General features: G+C 44.1%; 1 protein-coding gene across 2 annotated transcripts in view; it reads right to left on the bottom strand.

Annotated features, from left to right (window-relative positions):
- Sh3rf1 (SH3 domain containing ring finger 1) overlaps window positions 1-21,652 on the bottom strand; it is a 170,327-nt gene that overhangs the window by 35,176 nt on the left and 113,499 nt on the right. For both annotated transcript variants that reach the window (XM_052162506.1, XM_052162507.1), the window contains exons 5-6: window positions 5,912-6,217; window positions 1,673-1,783 (exon numbers count right to left, since the gene is read on the bottom strand). In XM_052162506.1, coding sequence (XP_052018466.1) covers window positions 1,673-1,783; window positions 5,912-6,217 — 417 coding nt within the window. The remainder of the gene's footprint in view (window positions 1-1,672; window positions 1,784-5,911; window positions 6,218-21,652) is intronic.

Below are 21,652 nucleotides of genomic sequence, written 5' to 3'. Positions count from 1 at the left end.
TTTAAAAAAAGAAAAACAAATCCAATAACTTTAACCTGTGAACAGAACGGGCAGGCATCGATTTAAACAGAACATGATTTATTCCATGAATAAAGTCTAAAACAGAACATGATTTATTCCGTGAATAAAGTCTAAGTGAAGTTAGATACTAACAGCAGCTATTAAAGCCCCGCCTTGATTTAAGATTCAGCTTTTAATTAATTATGAAATTTATCAAGCCAAAATTAACATCAAGGAAAAGGAAGACAATAAAATTAGACAGAATCAATATATCGAGTTGTATCAATACACTGTGTTGTGTGGTCCTGGCTACGAGCTCAGCATTAAGAAATCTAGCAGAGGAAAATATCTTTACAACACACATAAAATCTACAACCTGGAAACAAACCAGCTGCGTAGAAGTGGCTGTGACTGGTACTGGCTCGCTCGTCTACCTTTCATAGGTAGCCCAGGCCTGCTGCCCCGGGATGGGTTTTCCCACAACAGCCTGGTCCTCCTGTATCAATCAATCAAGTAGACGGCCCACAGACATGCCCACGCCCAATCTGGTGGCGGCGGCAATGAGGTTCCCTCTTCCAATGTGTGTCTAGGTTTGTGTCAAGTCGATAAAAGCCAACCAGCACAGACGCTGAAAGATGCTGAGTGACTTTCCCAGGGTCACATGACAAATAAACGGGCTGAATGAACTGAGCTTAAACCCGAGTCTCTCCATGCCAAGCCTAAAACCCTTCAATGGCCCACACTGTTTCTCTGCGATGGCCAAGAACAGATACTCCAGGTTCAGGATCAGGGAGGGCAGGGCCAGAATCCAGACACCAAGCATCTGACTGAACGATTTCGAGGTTGTCTACCCAGTGCTGGGATAGTCCGAAATAGCAACAGCCTGAAAGTGTAACCAAGATATTAGCCTGACTGAGAGATTTCTCATATTTTCTAGTTCCTTGCTGCTCACTGGGTTATGATTTCAGGAAGCAAGGGGGCTCTTTTTCTCTGTTACCCAAGGGTATATTTGCTTGTTTTTCTCCAGTTATTATTTTTTAATATCCATCTCTCTTGACTGTTAGGATTCTCCAGGTCAACAACCTCCTTCCCATTCAGATATCATTATGCAACTGATGGTTAGAGTCTGTCTGTGGGATGCCAAGTTTTTAGAAGAAAAATCAACATACTCTAAAAGACCCTCCCAGGGCAGCAGGAGCCGTGAAATAGTCACTTTGAGCTACAGAGGAGAAAAACTAGAGATGAAACCTAAAAGCAGACATTTGGTATCAATTTATTCTGTGAATAAAAAAAAAAAACAAAATCAAACCACTTAGCCTGGGAAGACCCATGTTCTCAGAATTTCTATAAATGTATCTCTAAAATATATATGCAGGATCTGGAAACCCTAAAGAAATAAAGGTTAAGCCTTCGGGAAATCAAACCGAACGTCAATAAAATTAAGTGTATTTTTCAGAGTTCTCATAGCTTCAGGCCTCTGATTGCCACCACTAAACATTTTGCAGGCTGCAGGCAAGAAACAGTCTTTTCTGTGAGATTAGCAGGGATGACAGGCGAAAGGCAGAGGCCAGTCCGCCCAGCAGCACCAGCGTACACTGCACACGTTGGAATACGGCAGACCATCAAGACTAAAGACCTTAGAGAGAAATAAAGACACAGAAATGATACTTACTCCAAGGGCAGCTTGGTAGGGGACATCTGACGGGAAGGTGAACGAAGGGCCAGTTGTCACTGGGCTGCTAGGGGGTGGGGTCACAATTAACCCAGTGGTGCTTATATGAACCTGCCAAGGAAAACAGTTTATTAAAAACACAGCTGGGGTTTTAAGACATCTACCTGTCTGTCTCCTCCAACCTCGTGTGTGTGTGTGTGTGTGTGTGTGTGTGTGTGTGTATACCACGTGCTGTGGTGCCATGTGTAAGTCAGAGGACAATCTCTGATGTTGGTCCACACCATCTACTTTATTTAAGGCAGGGCCTCTTGTTCATCCAGTTACTTATGCCAGACAAGTCGACCTGTGGGTTTCTGGGGGTTCTCCAGTTGCCTCCTACCTTGCTATCTAGTGTCTTGGTTTTATCTAAATTCTGTGAATCTGAACTCAGGTCAATATGCATACATGGCAAGTACTGTACTGAGCCAATCCCTGCCGCCCCCCAAGCCCAGGTTCGCCATATTTAATACCACAGAGTCTCCTGGACGAAGTCACATAAACATGAGGATCTGTACGTGAAGTTATTTGGGGAAGGCAGAATCCTTTTCTTTATATTCTATCCCCAACTGTCTAAAGACTCAGTGTGTACCAGATATGCCAGTCAGTACAATGTGTGCTGTTGGCTATCACATAACACGATACCTCATTTTATATTCTGCCATGAATCAAACTGCTCAGGCAGTCAGCCTAAGGCTAAACTAGCTTCACATTCTCACAAAGACCCTGCTAAGGCAAGCTGTGGCTCCACATTCATCTCTCTACTGATATGTCAAAATTTTTGTAAAATTATTAAGGCACTTCTGTATTTTCAAGATCATTCTTTCTTACTTCTAGCTTTCAATGAAGACCAGCAATCAAAACGGAGCAGCCTAGGTGTGCCTGTGGCAGAAAATTCATTATAGAACCTTTAAGAAATAATGTCAATCCAAATTGTGTTCAGAGGTGTCATCCACGATACTACCCGAGATTAATTGACGAGAAAGAAATTTAATTATTTAGGTCCTCTCACTGCATCCTATTATTTGATCAATTTCCCTCAGGTTGCAGGGCAGATACAGCAGAGGAATATGGGAGTGTTACTTGATGCTGCAGACACAGGGAGAGTGGATATCTTTTCCTCAGCACAGAGGACATACCATTGACCAGCACCTTGTTGCCCCACTGAACCACAAACATTCCTCAGTGTCCTCTACAAGAAAGAGTTAGCGAAGCAGGGAGAGTTGGGAGAGAAAACAGGAGCAATCGGACGGGCCTTCTTGCTTCCCCTGAGGACAAGGGAAATATAAAAATTCCTCAGAAACATACGATATTGTGAATCATGCCTCAGAATGTCATGAGCAGAGTTATCATGGGTGTGGCTGGGGGCAGACCAAATGTCTTCATGTGCTGTATGGATGTCAGTCACACAGACCCATGATCATGTGTGTTGGGGACAGCTCAGAAGTTACTTCCTAGTTTATACCTTTTCAAGTTCAGTCCTCACTCAACAGCCACCAAATACAATGGCAAGCAAGCCCTCTGACCCTCTGACCCTTGACCATCCTATGACTGTTATCTCCATCATTGGGGGAACGTGAGGCTGGAGGTACCCCATTTCCTAAGTACCACAGTATCAGCACTCAAGCGCCTAGGCATCTGTAGGTAGGAGCTCTCATTCGGATGGGAGACCCAAGTGAATACTGACTTGCTTACATTTGTTTCTTAAAAATACAATGAACTAAAATCAAAGTTAAAGGTGAGTATGAGTTAGGAAAATTAACAATCTTGCTAGTGGCAAAGACAGATTCTTGGGGCAGGTGGGTTTGAAGCAGCCTCTCCTGGCCATTCCCTGAATGGACTCATCTCCATGATAAGGACTGATGTGCCTCAAAGCTTTCTTGTGGACTGAGGGTCCCTCCAAAGCAAGGTGCCCTAGAGGAGTGATGTTTTCTGTAAACCTCAGCGGGAGGACCAGACACCTCCCATCCTCTGCTGGAAATAACTTCTCCCTCAGGCAACAAACCACCGCTGAAAACAACCAACTGGTTACAGAAGGGAGGCGGAAGGGGGTGGGGGGGGGAGGATGCTTCAAGGAAACAGAGAGCATCTTGCTTCGTAATCTGCTCAGATTCAAACAAAAAAATAGCCACCCCTTCATAGCCGTTATCTTCAGTTGTGGTGAGGCACAGTGAGACAAACGACACCTGAGCTCGCCACAGGACACAGGGCTTAGCTTACCCTCCTGTGCCTTTTAACTCTCTCCACTACTGAAGAAAAAGCACTGTCCACCATTTTAGATCCCTTCCTGTTCAATGTTATCAGCGTGCCACACATGAGCCTGCTTCTATGTCAAGAAGACACTATTGTTGCTAGTGTTACCACACACACACACACACACACACACACACACACACACCAAACTGACTCACTCAGAACGATCCACTTTGTGTTAGGGAGTCTTTACCAACCCCTTCTCCAGACCCTTACTCAAAAATCCAGTCTCACCAAATCCTCCTCACCCAGTACTCTGAACTCTGATGTACAATCTAGCTGCACGCCCTGATCTGAAACCCATGTCTACTCTCGTGAAATCATTGGTTATACAAAAGGTGAGGGCAGAGCCCTCCCCACCTGCTTTTCAAGGAACTCATCCATTGAAGGAGTCATGTATATACCACACGCAATGCCATGTATCTATGTATGTTCTAGTTTTCTTCATTAAAATTGAAAGTTCTATAACCTTATCACATGCAAAAGAGAGAGAGAGAGAGAGAGAGAGAGAGAGAGAGAGAGAACCCATACTCTCACAGTAAATACATTTAATTCCTGACTTACTATGTTAATCCAGAGATGTTGGACAAAATAAATAACAAAAAAAAAATGACTTTTAATAAAATTAGCCAGGAATGGTCATTTTTTAGTCTGCAATGCCATAGAGAAACTTATTAAACTAATAAACTTCTCCAGAACCAGGACTGTGTTTTTTTTTTTTACTTCGTTTTTTTTTTTTTTTCCTTTTTCTTTAATTGGAATTTCACTTTTATATTTTAAGGAAAAACAACCCAAAGCTACACTGTGGAAAAAATCTGCATGGAATAATCCACTACATAAGCCTCCATGGCGGCTCCTCCCGCTGTGTCAGGCCGCCTTGGGCGGCGCTCTCTGACCTCCAGGCTGAGCGAAGTGCAGTTGCTCTCTAAGTGGATAATGACATAGTCACTTCCCTCTGGGAAAGGGCCACAATTAGATGCACTCTGGAGACCAGAAGAAGGCCGTCCTAAGGAACGCCTGTATTCTATATATCTCACTACACACTGTGCCCAAGGGTCTAATAACTCAACATCCAACAATCAATTGCCAAACAATAAGTGAATGCTTGCAACGGGCCCATGCATTTTTAACGCACAAATAACACGTGGCCGTGTTTTAAGACAGTCCAAAGTCTTTGATGAATTACGGAGCCTTTTAAAATTGCAAGGGCAATTTCTGAGTTGGATGTTTCTGTCTATCCGTTCTCTTCTTGCTCTATTATTTGGAGGGGAAACTCAAGTAGCAAGATGTGAGAAGCTCTATATGTCCTGAGCATCACACTGAGAACGGTGTGGGTGAACAGAGATGAAGTTTGTAGCACTGGGAAGTTGTGTCAACCCGAGTGAACATGGAATTGACAAGCACTACTTCACACACTTTGTAGGTTCTAATACTGCTTCTCGAGTCCTTACTTTGGGATGAACTCAGGCTAGCATTTGCTACATATAGGGTCCAGCTTTGAACGTGAAATGTCCCCCACAGGCTCCTGTGTTTGTACACTCGGTCCCCAGTTGGAAGTGCTACGTGGGAAAGTTATGACATGATTAAGGGACTGGTGCTAAAGGGAATGGATCCTCAGGAGAGTGGGCCTTGAGGCTTGGTAGTGGGACCCCACCTCCTGTTCCCTCTAAGACTCCTAAGCACGGATGCAATAAGCCTTCTCAGCCTCCTGATCATGAAACAATTGCCGCCTCTTGTCACGTCTTCCCGCCAGGATGCACCACATCTCCCTTGGATCTGCAAGCCCAAATAAACCCCTGCTCTCTCAAGTCGCGAGGTACTTATCCCAGCAGTGAGAATGTAACTAAGGCCCATAAAAAGGAGGCAGCACGGAAAGCTACCGTCTTCGGGCATTTTACCGCTGGGGAGCCCACGCATGCTCACCCCGGCTGCCCCCGCCCGCCCGTGTACCTGAGACGGGGCGCTGCAGGAGAGCCCGGACAGTTCGCTGATGCGGGCTGCGGCTGTGGGGTTGCTGGAACTGATGAGCACAGGAGGGCTGATCTCCATGGAGTGGCGGTTCTGGGACGCCTGGGAAGACTTGTTGGCCATGGTGAGGGAGGTGAAGGAGTGTCGCTTCCTGGTGTTCTTCTTGGTGTCGGAGTGCTTTGAGGCGGAGCTGCTCTGCCCTGCCGGTGCGGTGGGGCATTCTGCCGTGTCCGCTCCTGGCACGGGAGGTTTATCCCACTCTATCAGCTGCTTGGCAGCTGAGTTAAACTGCAAAAGCAAGCCGCAGAGCAACACAAGGTTAGACCGTTCTCCCGGGGGCTCAGTGAGAGTTCTTTCCTCCAAGAGATTTCATCTCTAATTCAAAGGCACCACACCAGTATTTGCATATATAACGTGCATATGCATTTTAATATTTCTTCCATGTGAGGGGTCTTCCTCACTGTATCTACGTCACAGATGGATACCAACTGAAGAATAAATAGTTCCAAAGTAAGATTGGAAAGGTAAATTCATGTTTCTAAGAACTGGGTGTGGAGTGGGTAATTTTGGCACTTGCTAGTAATAAAAGATTTCAGCTTACTGATGAAATAAATTTAGCAAGAAGCAATAAAGAGGATGTAAGCATTCATCTGCCTGAAGGCCGGCTGGTCCCCAATAATGAAAGGCTCAGAGCTGAACAACTGATGAGTTTGGTACAAGCAAAGGAGGAAATAAAGAAGGAATCCATGCAATACTGTCGTGTGTACCCCCAAACAAGTTCACTGCCCTTGTTTCTCTCCGCACAGTTTGAGGGAATCTCACAAAAGTCGGTTGAAATCCCGACTGCTTCCTCAGACATCCTGTCTGTTATCAACACATGCGCTCAAAATCATAGCCAGGGAAGAGCTGAAATTCAAGTCCAGCTGGCAGGCTAGCTCCGTCTATCTGAAGTCCCCGTGTAAGGTGAGAGTACAAGGGGACAGAATAGGTGTGCTGGGCGGATAAGATCAGCAGGAACGGGGAGAACATTAGCCTTTTGTTTTCCCAGAGGTAAAACGAAACATTTCCGGTAAGGCCTCAGTGATAAAAGGCTGCCTATCTTAGAAACTCACAGTGCACAAAAATACTGAGATGAAATACAGGAACCTGAGAACCAACCCCATACTTCTGAGAGGTGTTACCAAGGACAAAGGAGATCTTCCGAACATTACACTCAGCCCTGCACAACTAGTTCTATGGGAGCTAATGGTCCGTTCTCTATCTGTCCCAATTGTTCAAGCTGTGTCTTCCCAAGCTGTTGATGAGACCCCCTGCTAGGAGAGAGGACATCCTGCCGGTCAACATTTAAAGGGGAAACAGAACCTGCTTCCCACAGTTTCAAAGCAAGGTCAACCAGGGCCCGGCTTCTACAGATGACTGTAAATCGACTGGCAATTTGTTCCTGGGGTTCTCTGGGGACTCCAGGTCAGGTGGACTGTCTGACATAATTAGTAGGGCAACCCTTTTTCAAACGTAAGCACCTCTTCGTAAGCCTCTGAAAACGAGTGTTCCTGGGATAAAGTTACCAGCAGAGGCAGCCAGGCCTTACCATCAAGTAGATGAATGGCCGGAAGATGGGATGAAGAAGATTGGATGAGGATGTACTTACTTAAAGGGACAGAGATATTATAAAAGGGGGAGCCACTTGGAACATTATAATGGCATTTGGTCAGGAGATCCACAATCTGTAAGCCCTTCTTTGATCTAGGTATCTCCCTCTTCAGGGCAAGAGGCCAAGAGAATCAAATCCGCCAAAGAAGCAATGCGATGTTGGTTATTCTGATGGGAGGCACAGCTCTGAGGCCTCCAGTGGACGGACTTCCATGAGCCTGGGGGGGTGGGGGGTGGAGAGGGTGGGGGGTGGGGGGGAGTACTCTTTCCTACACTGCCAAGCAGATCCAAGAGTGACTTCTCTTACCACTCCAAGCTCAGAGCTCATATGAAAGGCAGCAAGGCAGGACAGTGCCCCAGCAAGGCAGGAGCAAAGGAGTCAGAAGAGGCTTCTTCTGTGCTTGTTAACTATCCCCATCCCTATAGCACAAATCCTCCAAGCAGGAACCCAAACAGCACAACAGAGTCTGAAATCTCAGTTCCAAGTGCCTCTATTGCTGAGTAAGAAACGGGATAAAGTAGAGATTTCTCACAGGAACCAAAAAAAATTAACGCAGGAGACAAATGCATCTGTCTGATACTATATTTAAATGAATTCTGGGACAATCATAGGCTCTATTAGTGCACCTGTTCTTTTTAAAATCCACTATTTTACACATTTTGCCTGTTTAGGTGGGTGGCTATGTGTATGGGTACACAGATGTTAAGGTACATTTATGGAGGTTAGAGAACAATTTGAGTGGGTTGGCTCTATCCTTCAAACTTGTGAGTCCTGCAACACACACAGGTCATCAAACTTGGTGGGAAAAACCTCTTCCTGCTGAGGACATCTCGCCTGACCACCTGGATTTTGAAATATTGTGAAATATTCCCATAATTCTGTCAAGGTTGCACCTAACCGTGCTGGTTATAATTGTGTTAACACGGCTGGTTTCCATTTGCTGTGCTCTGATATAAATGTTTTGCCAGTTTGTGGTAAATACAATGCTGAGTCCCTCTTATGTCTTTTTCCATATCCACCCTCCAGGAAATAACAACTTGAGAACACTCTATGGAGAGTAAACTGCTCGACACTGGAGATTTACTGAGAGAGAGAGAAACGGTCAGAAGGAGTTCATAAACTGACTTAAAAACAATGAGTGTGTGTTCTGTAATTTCAACTTTTGTTCCCCTTTTGAAGTTTGTCCACATTACTCAATGAAGCAAACACTCTTTCCTGATAATTGTGATAAGAGACCATTTAATGCTATACTTCTCTGTCAACTCTCCTCCCTCACATCTTCCTATGAGGCACCAGACTGCCAGGAGTGATGTTTGGTGGGCACAAGCCCTCACATACAATAATACTATGGTTTGCATAAGCAGGGACACGCAGGTCCAGCAGGGTGTGGTGATAATAAACAGACAAAGGACCACAACTCTAGGGCTGGCACAGCTACTGGCCTACTCTATGGCAGAGATAGCCACTGTGCGGCCTGGTGGTCAAACTCCTCGTGCCCGGTGAAGAAATCCGAGGAGGCCAACCACTTCAGTTCTCCTTAGCTCTCTCACTTTAAAGGGACACAGCTTAATTCCTACTTCCTTTCTAGTCCTCCAAACAGCCAAGTGTATTTCCCTTGCATTTTTTTTTTTTTTGACACTGACAGGAATGTTTGCTAGCAAGATGTTGTCATCCTTTAAAACTACCTTAGATATTTTTCCAGAACAGCACAGGTTGGTATTAATAGCATCTTCCTTTTCCCTCCTCAAATTCCAGAGAAAATCATACAGTGAAAAGCTTAGAGAGTGCAGCAGGTAGACCTGGCAGAAACCTCAACCTTTGTAACCACAGGGAGCCAAGGGTCTGACAGCTTTTAATGGAGTTTTGATAAAATTTAAGGATGTCTGCTTGAGCTCGGTGGGCATGGGCTTCTGCTGACATTTACCTTGTGTGGCCTTTAAAGTTAGAAGTGCACTTGTGACCTGCAAAGCAAGCCCAGGCCCTGCAAGGCCTCCTCCCCAGCTTGTGATAAGGACTTCACACAAGACTTAAGTAGCACACACAGTAAAACTCAGCATTCTAGAGCCAAACGGAAGAGTGCAAAGAGATTTCCTGGTCTTAAAGTTCTCATGACCTTTTATACTCTTCCCTCCTTCCTTCCTTCCTTCCTTCCTTCCTTCCTTCCTTCCTTCCTTCCTTCCTTCCTTCCTTCCTCTTTCTTTCTTAGCTTCCTCAATGAGCTTTATTTATTTATTTATTTATTTATTTATTTATTTATTTATTTATTTATAATTTATTTATATTTCAAGTGTTATCCCCTTACCTGGTTCCCCCCCCATCCTGACACTCCCCATCCCACCCCCTCTCCCCCTGCTTCTAAGGAGTACACATTTTTTTTCTTATTATTTAACTAATTTATTAACTTTTGTGGTGCCAGGGATTGAGTGCAGGGCCCTATACATGCTGGGCAAGTTCTTTGCTACTGAGTTATTCTTCTTTATGTTTTTGAGGAAGATCCTCAAGTAACTCAGAGAGGAAATACTGATAAAAATAAATGTTAATTAAGATAAAACACCCACCCTGACCCCCTCCAAAGGGAAATAGTTTTGGTAGTCACTACTTCATAAGAACTTGTATACACGAGTAAGTCTCCAGTTTTTGGATATTATGCGCAGCTGACAGAATACAGTATGAGAGAAAACAACTGTAATTTATAATCCACTAGAGTAGAGAATATTACTGAACCTTTTTTTCTTCCCAAAGGAAGATAAAACTTTTAAAATGTATCGCAAGAATAATTAACCCCAGTCTTGGAGGCACACATCTGGGATCCTGACACTGGAGTGGGGGCGGGCACTCCGGAAGGAGAAATGTCATAAGTTCGAGGCCAGCCCAGTTTATGTAGCGCTTTCCAAGCCAGCCTGCACTACAGACTGAGAGTTCCACCTCAGAAGAAGAAGAAGACGGTAATTAGTTATCTTTAAAAATGAAGCACACAGCATAGACTATCATGGGGTAAAACATCAAAGATCAATTCCTCGATGCCTGTGTCTCTTCCCAACCCGTTTCTGTTCCACATCTCGCAGCGTCACTCTCTCTGAGTCTGAAGTGGTCCCGCCACAGGTGCATCTGCTTTCCTAAAGTCTGGACCAGCGATGCACCCAGGCGAAGCACTGGTGCTGACAGCCCTGTGAGCCTCTTCCCAAAGCCATGGGAAAAAGCACGGACACGCCTTCATTTCCTGTACTGCTGACATGCTTGTAGCAGGGTATCACGGGGTAAATTCCTAAAAGTCAAATTGTTACATTAACATGTACATCTAAAAAAACTTTTGGGAAAAAAATAGGTGCATCACGCACCAAAGAAATCTCAATGTCCACCACTTTGCTCCATGAATATTATCCTCACTAATCATTGTTCAAGTCTCCAGTAGATGAGAAAAGCAATTTCATATTATTTGATTTGTATTTCCTCCCCACCCCCCTTTTTTGCAACGATCTGAAGCTTTTACTGGAAATAAAAAGAAAAACAAACTCATTGAGGGAGTGTGGGGGAAAGGATTTTGTGTTTTGTTTTTAAATTATTCTTTTTATGTATCTGATATTTCTTTTTTGCTCCCTGCATGTGTGTACCGCATATGTGCCCGGTGTCAATGGAAGGTATCAGACCTGGGTCTGCAGCTACAGACAGCCGTGAGCCATCATGTGAGTCCCAGGGAGACAGTGTCAGGCCCTTTGCAAGAGCAACCAATCTTCTTAATGGCTGACCTGGCTCTCCAGGTCTTGGACTTTGTGTTTTTGACAGAAAAAAAATAGTATTAGAAGATGTCAGGAAGACCTGTTCTAGTTAGAACTGCCTCTTGGTTGTCAGGTGACCTTGGGTAAGTCACTTTATCTATCCAAGTCTTAGGGGTTTCCTATAGCTAAATTGGAGGCTAAGTCCTGCCCTATCTCACAGGGCTGCGGTGGTCAGACACTTCCATGTGAAGACCCTCACTCAGTTAGGGCTGGAATGTACGGAGAAAGAAGAATGGCCCAGGCAAAGGGAGAAGGAGCAGTTATGCCAGGGGGATTAAGGGGAGTTTCTTAGGTCCTTCTAGTGAGGAAACCGAGAGTGAATCCTTTTGAAGGGGAACTACCACTTCACCCCCAATGTACCCTACGTCCCTGGGCCAAACACACCCATTTCAGGGAAGGCCTCCAGCCTTCCTTCTTGAAGCCTCTTCCCCCAACCCCCAAGTCTCATCTCTGTGGACGACACCACCCCCCTTTTTGGAAACACATTGATTTTTAGATCCAACATAGACTTTGTATCACTTGGCCCAATCTCTCCTACCCTGGCTAGGGAAAGGTTCACCGTATTGGAAGCAAAGAGGCCAAGGTGACCCCAGGAAGCCATTCTCTTTGGCAGAAACAGGGTTCCCAGGTTCAAGGTGAGTCCTTCATCCTCACCAGCTTTCGATCAGGGCTCAGGTGGAGCGCTCGGCCGAGGATGGCCAATTTGTTCTCACATCTGGTATGGAGACAGCTCTTGGCTGGGGTGGCTGCCTCAAGGTAGACTAAGGACTGAGGTCACTCAAGACTCGAACCCACCCTCTCAATCTCTCAATTCCCAAGGTCTAATCTGAGTTGTATTTCTCTTAATGAAACTAAACAGATCTTTTCTTTTTACAATGTTCTCTATTTCCATACCTTAACTATAGTTCTATTAGGTTTTTGATCATTTTTCTTACAAATTTGTATTAAAATACTGTTATACTAATAAAGTACTCTTTACTTAATATGTGTGAATGAATACATGCATTTGTGATCATGTCTAAGTTGATATATTGGTCCACATTAATATTTTATAAAGTTATTTTATACCCCAAATATACCAATATTTTCTGTTATAGGAATTTAACTAAATATCATGTTCTCAAGCTCTCTTATTACAGTTGTGGGTGGTTATTCAGGCCTATAATCCCAGCACCCGCACGCTGAAGCAGGAGGCACGGACCTTAGTCATTCAATGAGCGCCGAGCCAAATTGCTGCTATTTACTGTACATCATGAGACTGTCTCAAAAATATTATCTCAAAGTTAATTTTCTAGGAGACTCTACTTTTTCCTGAGTATTTCATTCCCACCCCTCCCTCTTTTTCCATCTCTGTCACTGAGCAGTGAATGCGGTGGAGACTGGAACAGGTTTGCTTCCCAAGGCTCAGTGACCACTGAAAGAACCATCTACCCTTCCTCTCCACCGTGCAACACAACCCTTGTAGATCCAGGTTGTAAAAGCAGCCTGTAGTGGCTATTCCTGGTTGTCAACTTGACTATATCTGGAATGAACTACAATCTAGAATTGGAAGGCTCACCTATGATCCTAATCTGGAGGCTCTGAGATATAAATTTCTGACCTGGATCTTGGCATGGAGATCTTGAAGCATAGTGGCTGTGAATTTCAGAAGATTAAGACAAGGAGATCTCCGAGTTCAAGATCATCTGGGATTAAAGGCAAGGAGGCACACACCTTTAATCTGGGCCACACCTTCTGCTGGAGACCTACACGCCGGTAATCTGGGCCACACCCTCTGTTGGAGACCTATAGCCTTTAATCTGGGCTATACCCTCTGCTGGAGATACATAAGGACATTGGAAGAAGGAAGATTTAGTCACCCTTCCCTGTCTGCTTACCTTGTGGGACTGAGCAACTGCTAGATCCTTGGCCTTCCATCCACAGCTGCTGCTGCCCATTGTTGGGGAGTTGGATTATAGACTGTAAGTCATCGACAAATTCCCTAGCTATATAAAGACTATCCATACATGACTCTAGAGAATCCAAACTAATACACAGCCCTTCACCATTCCAGCATCCAAATGTCCACTGTTCCTTCCCTAGACAGAGTCAGCACTCTGGAGAAACCAAGACAGAAACTCAAGCCCACTTGCACCTCCTAGGAAGAAATGAAAACACAGCCTCACATCACTGCCCCCTGTAAACGCTTCTTAAATAACTGCATGAAGAGTTCAGATCTACCGTTAGTCTTTTATCTTACTCCCCTCAGAACACAAGACTCACACAGGAGAGACTGTGAGTTCTATAAAATTGATAAGAGAACCTCCGATAGGCTAGGACACCATTTAAGTCTCTACAAATGTTTGTGATGAATTAAATAATAATAATAAAAAAGTCTCTTAGAATTATCAAGGCAAGGGAGGTCTGCCTCTGGGCTAGCACTGGGCAGCTTAAATGTAATATAAATCTCATAGATAATTTAAATTTCCTAAATAGCTACATTTAGAAGAATAAAAAGAAAAAAAACTATCAGCTACTTTTAATATATTTTATCTTGCCCAATATAAACAAAATAGTAGCATTCAACATATAACTAACCCAAACCGAGACACACATGCCAGACCCTGCTTTCGAGCCTAAAACGGTACCAGGTCTTTGAAACTGAGGCCGGTCAAGCATTCACGTGCCAGTCTGTGTGGCACGGCCACGTCTCAGCTTGCTCCCCACTGATGTGAGTACACTGGTAGCTCAGCTCTTGCCCCTTGAAAGCTCGTCAGGGGAAAGAAGCGACACCTTAGGAGCTGTCCCCGAAAGGCTCATGAACGACCCCTGACCTCCCAGAGCCCACTGTTCTGAAGCTCCCTGAGATCTAAGAAATCACAGGGACAAGAACCACTGTGTAAGCAGGGGGACAATAAGCAGCAGGGGCTACAAACTTCACTCCACCTGCCAGGGAAAGGCGGTTTGCAAAATAACTGGCATGCCTCAGGGAGAGGCCTGAAGGTCAGGCAGTGAGCAGCGTATCACAGTGAGCCTTGCTTTCTTTAGGCCCAGCCATTAGAATATAAATCAATCAATAAATAAATCAATAAATCAATAAATAAATCGGAACTCTCCTTTTCGGCCTTCTGGATTTGAAGGGAAGGTATAAAAGAAAGGCACGTGTTTAGAAACCTAAAACAAATTTAGGTTTAGGAATGCGGAAGGAGGCACTGTCTGAAGAGAACCACAGGAAGAGCTTTGAACATGAAGTCAAACAGGTTAGCCTAGGGTCAGGTCTCCACGCTCACTGGCTGAGCCATTACTCATCCCGACTTTGGTCTTCTGAGCTGGGTCAAGCAAGGCAGCACCACTCCTGTGTTCCTCGCACAGAAACGAGCATGGTCTAGCATGTTCTGCAGCCTGTAAGATCCAGTCCGAACAGCTATTACTGTGATGACTCAGAGACCAAGCTTACCAGTCACTTACTCCGTCACCTCGGGCAAGTCACCTTTTCCCTACGCGCCTCCAATGTGTCTTATGTAATATGAAGCTGGATTAATGAACTAGAAAGTTTTACTCCTAAGTAAACCTCTCCTCACCCCAAACACAAACATCCCCTCAGAATACTCAAGAGGGAGGCCTCTCAGTCCCGTCTGGAGGCTGTGGGCCGTGAGTGACGGGACTCAGACCAAGTGGAGATTGGAATCATTCTGTGGGCTTTTTTTTTTTTTTGTGACTATTCCAAGCGAGGCATGGCCCTGGCGTGGAATGAGCGGGCACACCCCTCTGACTCACAAGAAACAAGGCCTTGGGAAACGGAACAGGTTCCTAACAGTAAGGAACAATAAAGGCCAGACAGATTAACTCTGGGGGACGGACGCATTCGGTGACCCAGGGAGAGCGTTTAAGCCTTTCTAGAGCAAAGGCTTAGCATTGTCAGCCAGCTCTCTGGAAAAAGAAAGCTAGGGAGTAAGCTTTCAGAAAATCTCCAGATTCTATACCTGACCAGGCAATTATACCAAAAGCATTTGCAGGTCAAGCGCAGGAGTCATCTCCAGGTTACACTTGGGTGGTCTCTGACTCAGGGAGGGGGTGGGGGAGAAAGTAGAAGTTATGGGAAGAAAACTACAAAGCTTTGTGAGCTAACTTGCTTACAAAGACCTTGCTGTGTGTGTGTTCCCAACCCACCGCCATCCCAACACTCTGGAAATGAACAGGGCAATGATGATGGAGGAGATTACAAAGAGTGGTAGGTACCTCTGGGGACAGAGGAGAGCTAACAAGACAGAGTTAGTGACAACCAAGATGCTGATTTCAGACCTGGAGGAGCCAAGAACTAACAGCAGAAACAAGCCAGCAAAGACACCAAGGGGAAAATGGACCTTTTGAGCATTATGGGGGAGAAAAAAAAAGATGTTAGCGCCAAAAGCGGAGGTGAATATAATCACATCATCAATTTTTCAGGAGATTCACAGGCAGATCATGCTCCCACATTAAGGGAGAACGAATCAAGGGAAAGGAAAGAAGTGGCAGAAAAGAGAAATGATGTGCTCAGATTCTCAGAGGATGAAAGGCATGGGGAAGACAGCGAGTTCACAGTCGGAGACACAGCAAACAGCCCAAGCACAGAAGAGCTTACAAGACAGACGCAGGCACAGCCCCAGGACTCGGAGGTGCTGGTACCTACTAGTTCTGAAGCAACACACCCACAACTAATCCCAGTGCTGGGAAGAGAATCCAGCGCACAACTTCACAGCTGAGATCGGTTGATGTCCGTGTCCTATGGGAACCAGTAATACACGCGCCTGTATGTGTTTGTATTGTTCATTCATACACACATCATAAATCAGAAACGGCCATTAACCAGGAGGATACATTCCGACCATGCATTTTATTTTCCAGAACCTCATTACCAGACAGAGGAACGCAACAGTGGAAATACCTGTATCCCAAGAGGTACAGAGCATGGAATTGTCATTAAATTCTAAGTAAAATCTAGTCAATGAGAAATGACATGCAGACAGACATTCCTCAGCGATGTGCACTCGGTTTAATAAATCAGCGAGTGAGCGTTCCTCACATCCTAGATTCCTACAGCGTGAGGATGAGGAGACGCGCAGGCGTGGAGGAGGAAGAGTGGAGCCCAGGGTGGTGAGCACCCAAACAGCACACGTGCCTTCAGCTTTGCAGCCCACAGAGAGTCCTGGCACGGCATGTGTGTGCAGCCCAGGTTGTGCTGTATGGGAGATTTTTTTATTACAAAAAGTAACAATGCTTTACCCCATCCAGGAAAGACTTTTCTGGAGCATTCGATTGCATTACACAGAAGATTCTTCTCCCAATTATTTGACCATCAGAATGGATCTGTTCAAGCCATCTATGAACTACGCATGCACACAAATGCGCAGAACATTATAAAGAATCCATGTAGGGGCTGGAGAGATGGCTCAGTGGCTAAGAGCACTGACTGCTCTTCTGACAGTCCTGAGTTCAAATCCCAGCAACCACATGGTGGCTCACAACCACCCATAATGAGATCTGACACCCTCTTCTGGTGTGTCTGAAGACAGCTACAGTATACTTACATATAATTTAAAAAAAAAATCCATGTAGGTCTTCTCCATACGAGATCAAACTGGGCCTACTTTGCTTTGTAAGGCCTTAATTACTAGCAATAGTTAGAAAGTATATGACAATACAAGAAATCTATCTTCAACATAAAGTTTAACATATTTCAAGTCATTTTTCTGTAACAGAGGCAGCCTCAGACATTGACAGCGAGTAATCAGTCATTCCGAGAACAAACATTCTGAGGACAAGTCAGAATGCGTTCATAGTTTTATGAAAAATCAGAATCTCTATACACCTAAGCGAAGCTGGATCTGAGTCTTATCTGAAGACTCGTTATCACAGGTCCTCGGAAACTACTGAGTCAAGAGCCTAGGGCAGATTACAGGCGAGCCACCCAGCAATGCCCGGCTATTTCCTGTAGGCAAGACACTTGTCTGAAAGTGGAAAAATAAATAAGTCAGAGTTTACCTACTCCTTGTGTAGCTTTTTTTTTAAAAACAACAACAACAACAACAACATTGATTATTGGTACTACCATCATACAGAGAGGGATATAGTAATGCAATGTTGTCAGAACACACAGAAGAAGAAAGGGCCATTTATCTGGTTTTCTATGTGATGCACCAGGGCTTATTCATTTCCTCCTCATGTTTCCAAGATTATAGGAGTAAAATGGCTAAAATAGTCTGTGTATGACTGTACAATAGCGACTATAAAATAGTCTGTATTCTCAAGGGAGTCGGGGAAAAGAATGAATCGCCCACACACATCACCATCCCATGCCTGCCATGGACGGTGCAATCTTAGCATTACAGAAGTAGCAGGCAGGCAAGGATGCTTGGATTGGTTTTCATAGGAAGTATTTTGCTGTATGGAAGAATTAGAAAGAAAGGCTTCCCGAGAACTGACTGGATGTCCTCAGATCTTAGAAGGGTGATTTTTTTATAGGTACACAGACAAACACTGCAGAGTTGCAAGCCACCAGTTCCAAAGTGGATCTCTAGAGCAAGCCGTAAAACATGGCTTGCATCCTCGCCCCTGCAGAGGAAAGGCCAGGATGAAGAATCCGGGAATCCTTTGGGGAATCACGGTGAACAGTAGACACAATGTTTAGTCATTATCTCAAGGCTCTGATCACAGCTCGCCGGGAGATCTGCATTTGTACATCCTATAAAACTGCCCTGGGTATCACCAACTCTCCATCCGTGCAGTGAAAACTCAATCCACATTACCTGATGTCGGGACTCTCCGCTCCCTGAATGTTCTGATGGGAAACTCTTAAATTAGAAGAAGATGTTGAATCACAGATAGAGCAGGAACTGCTCTGTAGAATCTCATCACCAACCCTCGGTAAGTCCCTTTCAGATGGAGTCTCTGTCCACCTTGACTGAGGAAGGGTCCGTGGAGCCCACAGAACATGTTCTTGCCTCTACTCCAGGAACCAGTACTCATTTTCCTATCCTCATTGTGGCAGAAATAAAAGCAACAACTAGGTATGTGAGGCTGGAAGCGCAACAACACCATGAATGTGGCCCACAGTGCCTATTGGAAAAAAGCTTCGCAGAATCTGACCCAGGCACTGGGTCTGCCAGTCAGAATTAAGGAAGAATGGTGCTAAAACATAGTAATTCTCCCTTATTGGTTTCTCAACAATATCTCTAATGTCACTTATAAAAACAAGCTGACTTCAGAATTGCAAAAGAAACTTGGATGCTAATCAATACAGTAATTTTCTTTCCAAACTTTCTAATGAATTCCCAAATTTTCTTTATAAACATTGATTATGCTTTTTGATTTTAAAGGGGAAAAACATCAAAAGTATAAATGAGAGAAAAATCTTTTTATGTACCTCCACCAAGTCTTTGATTATTAAAGACTATTACTGTACCCTTCTGCTATTATTATTCTTTAGAGAAAGGCTTTAACAAAATAAACCAAAATAAAGTCAAAATGACATCCTTAGCTCTGTTGAGATTACCCTAGCAATGTCCAACCCTATACTTAAACCTCCATCTTTTACCCTCTGAAACAGGAACAATACCCCGGACTCTACAGAACCAAGGACGATCCCCTCTGGGGCTATCTCTGCTCTAGTCAGTGCACTTAATTTCTCATTGTTACAGCAGATAGCACAGTGTATGCCACAACCAGAAGACCTCATCCCTTTCCACTAAAGTTTTATAACCTTTGACCAACATTTCCCCAGCCCCGTCCTGTACCAGAAAATTTTTCCTATATAACAATGGAAGTTCCAGATTTAATCTAGCACACCATTATTACTATTTTACCCTGGGAAAATTCTAAAGTAGTTAAGTACTCAGGCCAGTTTTTATTTTCTATTTTATTTATTATTTTGGGGGTTTTGTTGCACTGTTTTAATTTTATATATTTGAGGGGGTTTGCTAGGCACCCAACCTGGCCCGACATACTTGATCTTCCTGTATAGACTCCTGAGTACTGGGGTTAGAAGCTTATGTCACCATACCTACCTAACTGTAGCCTAGTTACAAAAAACAAAACCTGGGAAAGGAGAGTTGTATATAGTTACGAAAAACAAAACCTAGAAAAGGAGAGTTGTATATAGTTACAGAAAACAAAACCTAGAAAAGGAGAGTTGGATACAGTAGCATATATTTATGAACTCAGGACTGAGGGAAGAGGATCACTGCAAGTTTGACTTGAACTGGGCTAGAGAAACAACTGATCTGACTTTGGTCACCCATACCTCCTAAATGGCTCCTAGGCATGTAACATCCTGATGTAATGACAAGAGAAACCTGTAATAAATATATGACAGGCAGTATAAGATGAGAATAGCAGCTAAAAACTTTAAAATGCACAAAAACTACAAACCAGTTTCTCAGCTCCTCCTGAACCATGCCTATCTGGATACTGCCAGGCTCCTATCTTAATGATACTGGACAGAACTGCTGAAACTGTAAGCCAGCCCCAATTAAATACTGTCCTTCTAAGAGTTGCCTTGGTCACAGTGTCTGTTCACAGCAGCAAAACCCTAACTAAGACAGACAGTGGTCAATCTCGGCAGCAGATAACTTGACAGAAGGATGACAGGCAGCAAAGTGCAATGGAAGAATAATAGTGACGGCAGTAACTGTCATCACAGGCATCACCAATGGGCCACGCTCGCTGTGGGCTCAACAGTGAGAAGACCAGGCAGTCATACAGAATTACTTGTTGGGACACCAGTTCCAACCTGGCCACCAAGCTCCAGGTTCCCAATTTTCCCCTCTACCACATGATATTTATTAAGATAAAGCAAGTAGAGAGGAGGAGGGAGTGTTTTAGGTATGGTGACAGAAGATTGTTATCAGGAAGATGGCGATAGAATGAGCTGAATGTAGCCTTCTTCTGGCAGGGATGGAAACGTAAAAATATCTGTATGATAATCCACTCCTACCCCACTGTCCATCACTGATGCATAAGGAGTGTGCATCTTCAAATTACCTGTGACAAAACCACCAAGTAACTAAACAACTTTTTAATCGTTTAAAAACCTGGGTGAAGTGATACTGCAAATGACTAGTCATTGAAATTAAAGAAGGAACTGAATAAAAATGTATGGTTCAAAGTTGACATAAACCTAGCCAGCCTGTCTTATTTGAATTATGTAGCTAGTCCCACCATATCTGCTTTGAAGACTCAAACTTTTGAAAGTCATTCTTGAAGGTTACAATTAACTTCTACAAAATGCTGTTATTACTAGCCTTTTAGTTTTTTCCCATTACTAATGGCTATTTATAATGGTACACTGAATGGTAGCTCCTTTCCTGGAATTTTCACATCACTTTGCCAAGATCCACCTGAAGAATCAATGTCTGTGTTAATCATGTGAAATCTATTTCTTAAACACCATGGCTTAAAGTAGAAACTATCCTTTGCTCCTGGGACTACTGTAGGGGATGGGTCTAATGCTAAGGTCCTATTCCCCAATTGGTTCTTGATCCATCAATAAAGATATTAGCAGCCAATGAGCTGAGCAGCCAATGAGACTTCTGGGTCCTTGCAGGCAAGCTCACAGATGCAGGAAAGAGAGAGAAAAGGAGTTTCCACCACACTTTGGAGGGAGAAAAGCCGACCAGCTATGTGAGACCTTGGGCAGAGCAACCATAGGCTGCTTCTCCAGAAGGGAGGTTTGAGTTTGAGCTGGGACTGATGGTGGCAGAGCAACTGAAGCTAGGAGAGGTTGAGAGGTTATGAGCTAAGAGTATTGGGAGGGGACACTAGCCACAGGAGATTAGTAGTGCCCAGCTAGTAAGCCAATACGGCAGGTTGAAATAGAACAATGTATATGTCTGTATTTTTCATCCACAGATCCAATATTCTCTGGTTGAGGGCTATTATTAGCAAGGCCCATTCCTGGAGCATTAGGGTGGGATAGCAAAAGCTACATGCTACAGGCTCCAGAAAAGATATAATGGAAACATTGGTTTTATTATTCATCCCCATTAGAGTAATTGACTGACGGATAGCATTGTCAGTGAGCAGTAATACTCATAAACAATTTTTTTTCCTGAACAGTGTGTTTCATCAGTGCAATTAAAATATTCGACACTTAAAAAAAAGCAACTTGTGATTCAATACTAACCTACAATGCATAACAATGACTGAGAAATGTCCCAGATTCCATAGTTAGCATCATCTTCGACCAAACTTTCTGGTTGCTGAGAATCATGTCATCCCTGACTGGGAAAACCAAGAGTCAACTGGAAACTAATGAGGTTGTTAAATCTTCTTAGCTAGTCT

Source organism: Apodemus sylvaticus, chromosome 18 (assembly GCF_947179515.1).
Source record: "Apodemus sylvaticus chromosome 18, mApoSyl1.1, whole genome shotgun sequence".
NCBI lineage: Eukaryota > Metazoa > Chordata > Mammalia > Rodentia > Muridae > Apodemus > Apodemus sylvaticus.
The sequence above is the reverse complement of the archived record's forward strand: the minus strand, read 5'-3'. Positions and strand labels throughout refer to the sequence as shown.